This window comes from Melospiza melodia, chromosome 2 (genome assembly GCF_035770615.1).
Source record: "Melospiza melodia melodia isolate bMelMel2 chromosome 2, bMelMel2.pri, whole genome shotgun sequence".
NCBI classification, from domain to species: domain Eukaryota; kingdom Metazoa; phylum Chordata; class Aves; order Passeriformes; family Passerellidae; genus Melospiza; species Melospiza melodia.
The window spans coordinates 14,022,332-14,034,530 of NC_086195.1; the positions used below are offsets into that span (position 1 = coordinate 14,022,332).

The window sequence follows — 12,199 nt, forward strand, 5'->3', positions numbered from 1 at the left end:
ACCTTCAGGAGGTTTTTGTTGTGTTTAACACAGCTTAAACACCAAGAGCTTTTGTGAAGCTGGTGCCACAGCTCACACAGTCACAACATCACCCTCCCAAGTCACACATTTGATTTTCCTGATGTCTAATAAGGCTTGAGCTCATAATCATATTCTTTCCTGTAGAAGGCATGAGACTTTTGCCTACCTCCATCAGGTATATCTGCATAAATATACAAATAGCAACTTAACTTCAGGAAGCCTCTGTCAAGCTAGGATGAAACCAGTAGAAGGGCTCAGAAATTGCTAGGGTGGATGTGAGGCTGAAAAGGGTCACAGAGCCTCAGTAAAAATCTTGTTTCATGAGGATACCAAGAACAGACGGAAGAGAACTTATAAAGATTCTCTAAGAGTATTACAGAAAGGAAGGTGACAGACACAAAATATCAAAAAAGTAAAAAGTCCCAACGCACAAATTAACGTATACATCTTTAAATAATAATCACTTTTTTATGTGTGAAAGGAAAAAAACCCAGTGAAAAAGAACATTTTCTTAAGGAGCTGATTCACAGAGAGCACTCTGAAGTTAAGACAGTGTAATTTAAGCCACAAGTTAAAGCACTCAAACCTCTGCCCTTTTCTGTGCTTCTGATGACAGTCTCTGCACAGTGGTGAAGCAGATGTTGAACTCCTGAATAATTGATGGGTACAAGCTGTTGAAGTCGAGAAGCAAAATAAACTTGTCATAAAAACCTAAAACAGAGTTTAAAACAGAAGTCATAATTAATCAAGTCTCCCAGAGGACTTCATACAACTCCACAATTAATATTTAAGTGATAGTAATACATTGTACCAGATTTCCATGATCTAAATCCCCTTGAAGCAGCTGCTGAGATGCAGCACTGCCCTTTACAGAAGCTGTCAGAAGTGGAACGATCCAACCCCATTAACTCACCAGAGTTGAACAGATACCTTCTGTGTTACTATAGGACACTTGTACAGTTTTCCCCACATAGAGGAGAAACTGAAAGAAAACTTACGTGTCCATCAGACAATTATACATAAATGTACAGTCCTAATCCCTCAAAAGAAGCAATTCCACCATCAATGTTGGGAATTTTGTTTATGCAACAAGATTCCCCTCACAACCACAACACCAAACTCCCACATCCACAGAGTCCCCACTGCAATCTCACTGTATTAATGTAACCTACCTGTCTCTAACTTCATTGAACAAAGAAAATTGCCATATCTTACCGACTTTGGGTTCCAAGACTAAGCCCCCAGCATATGCTGCTTTCTTTTTCCCTATCTTTGATTTATTCTGATCTTCAAACTCTTCATCTTCATCCACCTACATATGGCATTTAAAAAAGTCATTATGTAGTCTCTAAGATTTCTGTAATGTTAGAGGAGTTATTTCTGGCAAGTCAAATATAAATTTGGGAGCCAGTGCAGAATTCCTTTTAAAATATATGCAAAATATGGCGTTTTCATCATGATCCTTACTAAAGCTCTCTACATGTCAGAACAGCATTCAAACCAACTCTGACAGGGAAAAAACTGCTAACAAGAGATTACAAAGACCTTAAAGTATTGTCATTGTTCAACATGGCACCAGAATGCCTTTTACAACTGGCTGTAGAAGTCTACACTATGAAAAAAATTAACTCATGACCCAGAAGTGGTATGACTGCCCAATTAAAATGTTGGTTTTGCAAACAGAATGGCTGGGCTTGAATAAAACAAATAAAAACATTACTACTGACCTAAAGAATATTCTGTTATTTGTTATAACAAGAATTTTTCTCCCAATTGTTCAATTCTATTCTGAATCATTTAGAATTCCAGTGCTACTTTGATGCAACAATACAATCAACAGAAATCACTGCTTTCAAGTTTGTGTTGAACTTATTTAAAACTAAAAAGCAATATATAGTGAAATACAAATACTTTGTCAAATTTTAATTTGTTCACTAACAAACATCTAGATATTTCTATAATTATTATTTACAATGGTATTAGACAAAGGAATTTTTTTAATACCTTTGGATATTTCATAGATATAACAATTTTTCTTGAAATACTGTTCATCAAAATAACTAAATGCAAATATTCAACAACACAGATTTTCTTCTTTACTGTTTCCCCACACAGACAAGTACTTAGCTTATTTTAATTTTAAACTAACAGAAGAACTGAGTTTTTATAGATCTGTGCTGCAATGGAAAAGCTGTTACACTGTCCCACTCTCATTATGGATTCCACACAAAACCAATGTCTTAATTAAGCATATGCTGTACCCTTAAGTTATATCTGAGTAATACTTGGGGTTCTTTGTTTTCCACAGAACAGCAACATGCAGAAAATGGAAGAATTTTTTCTTTTTCCTTTTTTTTAATAAAAATTTTTAGGAAGAAAAAAATTGGACCCACCAGCTTCTGTGGAGGCTTTTTGAAAACCTGTTTGTCTGGCACAATGTAATCCTTCTCGTGAAAGGCGTGAAGCAGCAGGAACTCGTTACGTTCAGATCGTCCACCCATCATCGTCCTGGACTAAAGAGGGGGTGAGAAGAGAACTCAGAGCAAAGCACAGAGAACACTGACAGCAAAACTCAAATGTGACACTTTTAAGGAAGTTTTACATTATTACTTGATTAGAACATTGAACTCTCCTCATGAGAGCAAAAAAATTTAACAGCATTGTGTATCCTAAATTAGTGTTTAGAAATTAAACCCAGCAAATCAAACACAGAAAACATGGAACTGTTTGGAGGGGACAGTGGAGAGGGGTGGAAAGTAATAAAAATGTACCATGACATTCCCAGAGATGTTTGTTATCTGAAGAGCCAGTGGCAGAACATTCAGCTCACACATGATCTGGAGAATGAACTTGGCATCTGTCCAGGTGTTTTCCAGCATGAACAGTAAGCGAGGAGAATCACTGGGGAAAGAAGGGGCACAGCCTTGTACAGTAAAATCAATCTCCCTTGTACTCTGTAGGCTTTAGACCTATGTGCTGTATGCAACACATGGTATCTGTAGCACATGACTGATGAATTTTATAGCAATCTCTTCTAATTGAAAAACCAGCCCAAAACTCTGGCTTGTGTAGGTGCACTAACTCTCCTGTTAGTGCACCTACACCAATGCTCCCACAAATCAATTTCCCTCATGCACAATAAGCCACCACGAATAGCTTGAAACATTATTTCATCATGTTAAGACAATGTTTAACTTTTCAAATCCCAGTATGCTAAGTCAGCATCCCCACAATAAATCAAGTAAGCAAATGTAAAATTTTATGTCAGGGAATCAGAGAAAGATTAAAACTCCCAATCAGCAACATACCTGTACATATTTGGAATTTCCTCTGGTAGAATTGTTACCTTCTCTGTTTTCAAAATCTGATGGACCAGCTCAGACAAATGGTAACTTTTGCAGCGAATTAGTTCTTTAGCAGAAATTTCCACATCACAAATCATGCGACCACAGGCAGCATTCCTTTCAGCAAACCCTCCTCGGCCCTTCATGTATTACACAGAGAGAGAAAACACAAATAAAATGAAACATACAAACACTAACAAAAAACATCTACCCACAATGTATGCTTATAAGACTCAGTCAAGCCAGATGGTCACTAAGTACTTGAATATTCTATTAAATATCACTAATATAAGGACTTATAATTATGCCCTAAAGGAATCCATGGTACCTTTCACTGTATGTAGATATTAAAAATAGATACTTAATTTTCACTACTGGTTATATCTTAACTCTTAAACTATCGTGCTTTTTTTTCCCTTCAATCATTAGAATAGCCCCAACAAGAACCTGGGTGTGGATTCTGTCTTTCTTCCATGGACACTTTTTGTAATAACAGCAGGATAAAAAAGTCACAGAACCATACAGAAATACCCAACTTGGCCTCCAGGAAGAACAGGAACAAGCAAGAGCACAGCCATGTTCAGCACTTCAAGCTTCAGACACTGTCCTCTGAATAAATATGTAATAGGAGCTACAGAATTATTAGCTTAGCAGCTCTCTATGGGATGATTCACCCATCAATCCAAATTGCCTTTTCTCATTTTACAGTTACAGCAGACAAAGACAGTTACAGTAAAGACTATTGCAATTAATCTGTCATTACTATCATCTAGTTGAGATAAGTAAACTAAATTAGCCTAACTTGAAAATCAGTTTATCCTATTACTGTAATAAAAGTCATATAAACACTCATAATTTCTGATCTGGGACCCACGAAATTCAGCATGACCAACAGTCAAAATACATCAGTGTCACATTTACAATTCCTCAGAAAAACTAATTCATTTTTAATCACATGCAACATAAAGGGGCTTAAAAGACTTAAGCAATCTTATTACCCCAAGCTTTGGCATATTAGACCTCCTCAGTCGACCTATCTTGGACCAGTGAGGGACTTTGCACAAATTAATTCTTTGAAGCAGCACTTCCAGATCAAATCCATAAATATTATGACCCTTGAAGCAGAAAAAATAACAAAAAAGGTTACAACAAATGCAAATTGAAAGACTTACTTTCACACACTCAGTATTCCTTTGCCCTTTGTGATTTTTTCCAACTAATTGATGGCATTATCTCTCTTGTAGAAAGCACTTTCTAAGAGAATGTTCATCAACAGAACTCATTAGTCTTAACACTAACAATGCTGTTCAGTAGAATACCAAAATCAGCTCTGTAACTGGCTCATTGCACACACAATACAGCTTCATGCTTTGATACCAGAGATTAGGATTTAAAGCTTTCCAGAAGAATTCCACAACATTCTTCACAGAGCATATAAACTTAAGCTAAGAGTAATTCCTTTCTTCTCCACCCGTGAAAGTCACAATAGTGGCATCAAAATACTGTAGCTTTTTTCCTGTCATAGTACAACAGGAACAGCTGTTAAATCTGGATAGGAACACCTTGCAAGCAATATTTACATATCAAAGCACTCCAGCAATATTTTAAACAGTGCTAAACACACTGATGACACTGGTCTGTAGCCTCAGCTGAAAGCAAAATGCTGCCCTGAGGAACATGAGCCAGCCACCAGGAACTGCAGCTCCACTCCAGCAGGTACCTCTGTGCAGTGCAAGACTTAAGATGGGAGCAGCATTTCAACAGTACTAATTAAACCAGGTGCAAATTAAACTGCACTAACGCAGCTCTGCTGTTTTCAGGATAGGAGCTCTCACACCCCTGCTCTTGGTATCTTCAATTTTAAGCCACTGGCTGCAGTGCTTCTTCTGATTCCCTGCCATAGGCACCAGGAAGCTTAGGTCACAGGGCAAACACTGGATACCAGCTGCAGTGAGCTGAAAACATCAGGCATTGACTGCTCATTTCATCATATTCTCATCACTTAATTATTTGTATCTACCTACAGAAGTTAGGTAAATACATAAATCTAACAAGTTGTATGTAATCAACCTCAGATTTAAAACCAACTTCAAATTGTCTTCAGAATTTTGTTATGTGAAAGTTAGTACTGCACATTAATTAAACATAACAAAAAAAAGGAAAATAAGTAATTATAATAAACCCTCAGCTGCTAAAACAGTAGAAAACATAAGTATGCCTATTGCAAAATTTTTCTCAGATCTCATGTATTTGTATAGATGGTTATTTTGATTTACAGCATAAACACAAATTATATGAGCATCTGAATTGCAACAGAATCTTAAGTATACCAAGAGTTCCCATTTTTCTACAAAACCAGAGTTTTGTTGTGTTTTGTCTTTCTGAGGAAAGAAAAAACCTCAAACTTGTTTCAGGTATTGTGAAAATACTGCCTATTTTAGCTATTATAGGAAATAATAGTATGTATAAAATGCTGTCAGGGAAAATTCTGTATCATCTTTGTATCAAAATATACCTGCTGTCTCATAAGCAAACTCAATTCATAAGGCAGTCTAAGACAAGCATTAAAAAGCCTCTATGGGGACAAAAGAAAAAGAACAAAGCTGACCAACTGACAATGTGCTTGAATTTAACTCTCAGAGTCTCAGAACTACTCACCACAACAACATCTGGGTCAATTTTGTGAATCTTCGCAAGGAAAAATCCCAGCAGTGTTCTCTCTGTTGCAGCAATCTCTATTTTAGCATTCTAAAAGGAGCAAGAGAGCACCTGATTTCAATGACCCAATAAGTTTAAAATGGAAGCATCTCCTCTCCCCTACCAGTTACAAGACAATAACAAAGCACCACAGAGTTCTGCTTTCCCTTCTGTAATTCAAGGATTTTTTTCCTCACTCCCATAGACATTGGAAAGCTTTTCTCAGAGGCTTTTTCCCTTTCTGCTTTTGAATGCAGGTGTGATATTTTAAGAGCCTCATAAGAATCAAGCACACCAGGAAAATGTTCCATATGCATCTTTCAATCACAGACTTTAAGATCACACAGAAATAGAGGAAAAACAAAAATAAGTTACTTTATTTTTCTGCCAGCTCTCCCACCTCCCCTCAGAAAGGACATCTTCTAAATTTTGAAAAAAATTTTAAATCTTTACTCCCCAATAAAAGAAGAAACAAATTCTCACAGTTTACTATGAGTACCATCAGGTACAATGAAAATTAACCACAATTTTAGGCCTTTTTGCAAAATCTTGCCAAGTCTCCTGCCTAACACTACTCTATTTTAAGAACACAATTAGCAGCAATACTGAAACACACAGAGCACACACCACTTTTTTACAAACAACACAGAACACAGAATAAATCCCTGGATTTAAGTTTGCAGAGTGGAAAACTAACTAAATAATAATTCCATTCCTTCAACTATTTCTCTTCACCACTTATCAAAAGCACCATAAAGTTCATATTCTATAAGGTACTGCAATCAGAAGGGTAACAAAATGAAATTACCTTCTTTTTAATGGCTTCTTTGAAGTCATAAGGAAAAATGCAATCACTCGGTTTGGAAACAGCTGCAAAAAGCGATATTTGTATTTACATCCAAGTTCCTAACTGTTCCCTCTCCATAAGCACCCATTCACAACAAAGTGAGCTGAGAAAACTGACCTCTGATTCTCAAACAGCAGCTTTAGGTGAATACTGTCTTTAAGATAACCAAGTAATTACTAAATTAGTAATTAAATTAACCAAGTAATTACTAAAATTCCAAATTACTAAAGCATTAACAAATCTGAATCAAGTCATATTTGAGGTTATTATTGGACATTAAAACTATGGGCACAGCTCCTGAGAGAGCTTCCTCTCACAAGCATTCAACACTTCTTCACTTTCAGTCAGTGTCTGAATCTCAAGGTTTAGCTGATATTACTGCAATGACACTAATGCAAGATTTTTTACCCTAAGAAAATTTGCTTACAAACAATTCCATTCAGAAGAGCTGAACAGAAAAATAATTAAAGTGACAGTAAATAAATGGTCTAAACTGATGGGCACAAAAAGATGGAATACAACCAATAAAAATTACATGCATCTGTATAGAGCAGGGTTATAATCTCAAATTAAGATTTTTTTAAATTAAGTTTTCAATAAGAAGTCAGTAACCAGTGAAGTTAAAAATGGGGAGAAAAGCCTGTTTGAGAGTTGAAATTTTGTCAGTTGTCTATTTTAGGCCATTATTGCTGTAGTGACAGAAAGAAATAAAAATTTAAATAAATAAATTAATATAACCCCGCCCACAACCAAAAAACCAAAACAGAACAAAAAAAAAAAGAAAAATCATGGAATTGATAATTTTTCTATTCAAACTGTTCCAAGTACATACCACAGAAGTGTGTTTGAAAAGGAGGCTGAGGTGGAGCCTTATCCAAAGGAAATTTCTGATGAACCAGAGCTGCAAGAGCCACAACCTATACCAAGGAGATATAGAACACACAACTTCATAAGAACAAATAAGCATCTTCATAAGAACAAATAAGCATGACTACTATCCATACTAATTTCTTCCATCCTTTTTTTTTTTAAAGTTTCTCATCTCTTTTCTCTTGTTTCTCCAACAGATCTTTCTTATTTTAATTCCAACTTCAAGTAGTTGAAAAGAAGTTATCAATTGATTTCAAGGAAACAAAATAGTACTTGCTCATAAAGCATTATAAATTTGAGAGAAAAAATAATTCACTTTGAGAAACTTCTACTTTTATCAGTTTTTGTTCTGAATCTGACCAGACCCCACAATGTAAAAGATTCCCCATGGAGTGCAGGGGAGATGTGAGCAGGGTAGAGAAGCCTTGCCTCATGAAGGGCTGCCCCTAAGCAAGCAGTCAACACTGCCAAGAAGCCAAGAGGTTTAGTGTTTGGAAGCCAGAAGCTTTAATGATGCTTCTGACTGCTTGGCCTGGCTTCTCAGACACTGATCAGGAAAACCCAACAGAAAATAAAGCAGAAAGGCTTTAAAGCATCTTGGCAAGCTAAGTCCTGTTGGTACCATGTGTATGTCCTGTTACTTTGGTCAGAAACCCCTTATTTTCCATACTTCCACAAAAAAAAAATTAATTTACTACCAGGAATAATTCTGCTTGAAAAATTAGCCAACATATTAGTCTTCAATTCAATTAGCCAGAAACAACTGTCCTATCCTATTTGTGAATACTAAATCTCTTCTCCCATTAATGAGAGTTATGTTAAAACAAACCTGCCTAGTGCACATTGCGGTCTGCAGTCTACAAGTGAGTGGCCCCTACATCTCTCTTCCTTTCTGAGGAAAGACTTTACAGCAGAATAGCAGGTGCTCTAAGATCAAGACCAAATCCTCATTTTAAAATGAGTTTTATTAGCAGAAAAGCCTGGTCATTTTATCTATAACCTAGGATTAGCTCTAGCTTAGTTAATTAATTAATACTAATCCATTAACAACTGTGCTGGGGCAGTCTCATTTATAACTATGAGGCACAACAGAGAAAACAGAAGGCTTGAAAACATACATGGGTCCACTGTCACAGTAAACATTCCCACCAAGCAGGACCCCTAGGCCAGAGTGAAATCCCAGTAAAAATTTCTTTGAAAAGCCCAGAGCAGAGAAACTTTTCAAGAGTAAATATATTTAAAACATGTTTTATGAGGGTCTTCCAAGCCTCAGGAGACTCTTAGTATATGCCAAAGAACAAAACCAAACCAAAATGAGAGCAGACTACTTACCTCATTCTGGTGAGTCTTTGGGTTCTGGATGGTCTTCATGCTGAAGGACATGACCACCAGGGGAGGAGGAGGAGAAAGCTCTTTAACCACGTTCACCAAGCCAGGCTTCATGGCCACAGCCTCCACTTTACACCAGCTGAGTGGCTGATTTGAAGGCTCTGAGGAAACAACACAAACCACCTCCATTCTTCTGGGGACCACAGACAAGGCTTCTCTGATGGCATTGCTGCACAGAGCACACCCTTCAAATGTTTTGTCCTGGTGGGACAGTCCAAGACACACACAAATCCTGCCCAATTTTTGGTAACTCCCTGGACCTGACTTCCTAGTCAGCAGGAGCTCTTCGACACCAAATGAAAAAGAAAAGGTTTGGATCAAGGTCTGCATAACCCAAAAAATACTTCAGGAAGCTTTCTACAGAGTCATCTGTACTGGTATCAGTTCTGTCAGTGACTGAGCGAGCTGCTGAGAGGAGAATCCTCTGGTGTCAGCATTCATACAGTCAGTTCTGCTCTGTGCCCCAAGGATACAGCAGCAACAGATGCAGCTGTTGTCCAGTATGATCAACATCCCTATGATCATGGGAATATGCAGCACACATTGAATGAAGGGTTCTTACCAAACTAAAATAAAGCAGCACAACCACCTCTAAGTGCTACATGCCAATCATGAGGCAGATTTAAACTTAACAGCTCCATACCACAAACTTTTCCAAGTGTCAGGAAAAAATAAATAAAAATCTAATTCTCAAAGAAAAAAAAAACATCTAGCAGCCATTTGTTCTAAAAAATACATATTTGGAGAAAAAACCCAAATCTTAAGTTATCAAGAGCAGAAAGATGAGACATTTTCAAATCACATAAGTTTAGCTCCATATACATGGCATCAAACAGAGCTGCTAAGCACTGCACAGTCCCTTCTCATAGGCACTGAAAATTATAGTCTCATCTGTAACAGTGCACAACTTTATACAGATATTTGTCACTCCAAAAAAGGAAGAATAACTTAAAATTTGTACCAGATAATGAAAATTAAGCAGTAAATTGCAAGGTTATAGATAATGAAAATTAAAGCAGTAAGTTGCAAGGTTAATGTGCAAAATTGTAATTCATCTGTACAATTTAAATTCCCCCTATTACCCTCCAATCTATAACTGTATGTGTTTCCTGGTAACCAGGTATTTCACATGCAAACCACCATACGTGGATTCTTTATTTCCAGCCAGCAGGGTCCTTTGATCTTCTGATTCATCAAGAGAAGTTCCAGGCTAGAGGTGTTGGTTCCAAAGACATGTGAGAATGTTTGTCCCTTCAGGTCTTGGGGAAGCCGAGGGCATTCAGCCTAACAAGTAACAGAGCAGGGAGTCATTTCACCCCACTGAAGTCTTCAAGGTTGAAAAACCACATTCAGACAGCACCTTCAGTACTGAAATCACCCTCATCCCCCACAAGCAAAGCCCTAACCCATAATACTCTACAGAAATTGAGGAAATCACACTATAAGCTCCACTTAAAAAATCAGGCCAGTAATGTAAAAACACACTGAAGTTTAAGTTCTTCATCCACACTGGACACTTTAGCCAAGACTACAATGATCAGTGACCATTTTAATACAGAAACTGCTCACATTGTAAACTTAATTAGATAAAAAAGGAAGGTATGATATTTTATCAGATTAATTATACTCACTGAATATTTAACTTCTAGGTATTCAGATTTTGCTGGTACATCTGGAATCTCAAAAGCGTAGTGTTTTTCCACTTTCTATACAAAACAAAAGTATTATATTTTCATTATCTCCCAACTGAATATTCATTCTGTCCAATAAGAAAGCTAAAGAAAAAAAGTCCAGGCAAAACACACATTTCAAATATCATGGGCTTGATCATATATTACCAATTCTGCAATTCATTACAACCAGCTGAAGACAGTAAGAATATTTTAGTGCCTGTTTTTAATCTCTAAATGTTTTCTTAGCATCAAGAGTTTCTACAGAATTGACTTGCAAATATACTAACCACTACCAAAAAAAAAACACCTAGCAGTTAGGCAAACTCAGAAATATTCTTTAAATTCACAACTTTCAGACATACTCATGAGAACTGGTGCCTGCAGATCACTGCAAAATCCCAAAATGGCTGAGATGGAAAGGGAACTCCAGGCATTGTCTAGTCCAGCTGCCTGCTCAGAGCTGGGTCAATCACAGTGGGTTGCTCAGGGCTCTTTTCAACCAGATATGAATATTCCCAAGGATGGAGACTCCATAGCCTCTCTAGGGCAACCTGTGCTAGCGTTTCATCTCCCTTACAGTAAAGCAGTGTTTCAGGTTCTGATAAATTTCACCTGTTTCAAATGTTATCTGTTATCTTGTCCTCCACTGGGCACCAGCAAGAAGTATGCCAGTCATCTTTACTAATGCTCATCAAAGATTGATAAACAATTAAAAGATCTGCACTGCCAATCCCTTGCCCTGAACTTCCTCTTCCACAGGCTGAACAGTCCCAGGTTTCTCAGCCTCTCCTCACGCAACAGATGTTCCAGGCCCTGTAACTATCTTGGTGGTGCTATTGTGGATTTGTTCCAGTAGCACACATCATTCCTCACACAGAGGAGCTCAGCTGAACACAGCAGGTGCTCACCAGGGCTGCAGAGGGGAAAGGACCAGCTCTTGACACTGCTGGTAATGCCCATGGCAGCCTTGTCCCCAAGGCTACAGGGTTGGCTCCTGTCCAACCTCGTGTGTACCAAGATGAGCAGGTCCTTTCCTGCAAGGCTGCTTTCAGCCAGTCAGTCACCATCACCTACTAGTGCCTGAGGCTATTCCAGTCTTCATACAGGACCATTTCCTTTTGTTTTGTATTTGATGGGATTCCTGTAGGTCATAAGATATATCCAGCCTGTCTAAATTCCTGTGACAGCACATCCATCTGGTGTATCAGCCCCTCCTGGTTTTGTACTGCCTGCAGACTTGCTCTGTGTGTGCTCCATGCAACCACCCAAATCATTAACAGGATGCTCAGCAGGACTGGATCCAGAATCAGCCCTTGGGGTGCACCTCTAGGGACTGGCCTCCACCTGGATTTTGTGCC

General features: G+C 37.8%; 1 protein-coding gene and 1 non-coding gene across 2 annotated transcripts in view; both read right to left on the reverse strand.

Annotated features, from left to right (window-relative positions):
• Positions 1 to 12,199, reverse strand: part of POLA1 (DNA polymerase alpha 1, catalytic subunit) — a 184,303-nt gene that overhangs the window by 154,097 nt on the left and 18,007 nt on the right. The window contains 12 exon segments of the mRNA XM_063182342.1: positions 608 to 732; positions 1,237 to 1,333; positions 2,415 to 2,534; positions 2,793 to 2,922; positions 3,330 to 3,505; positions 4,364 to 4,480; positions 6,024 to 6,113; positions 6,871 to 6,932; positions 7,742 to 7,826; positions 9,112 to 9,269; positions 10,314 to 10,452; positions 10,800 to 10,874. Coding sequence (XP_063038412.1) covers positions 608 to 732; positions 1,237 to 1,333; positions 2,415 to 2,534; positions 2,793 to 2,922; positions 3,330 to 3,505; positions 4,364 to 4,480; positions 6,024 to 6,113; positions 6,871 to 6,932; positions 7,742 to 7,826; positions 9,112 to 9,269; positions 10,314 to 10,452; positions 10,800 to 10,874 — 1,374 coding nt within the window.
• Positions 896 to 1,026, reverse strand: LOC134415289 (small Cajal body-specific RNA 24). Its single transcript, XR_010027023.1, has one exon. It is a non-coding gene; the product is annotated as a small Cajal body-specific RNA 24 (non-coding RNA).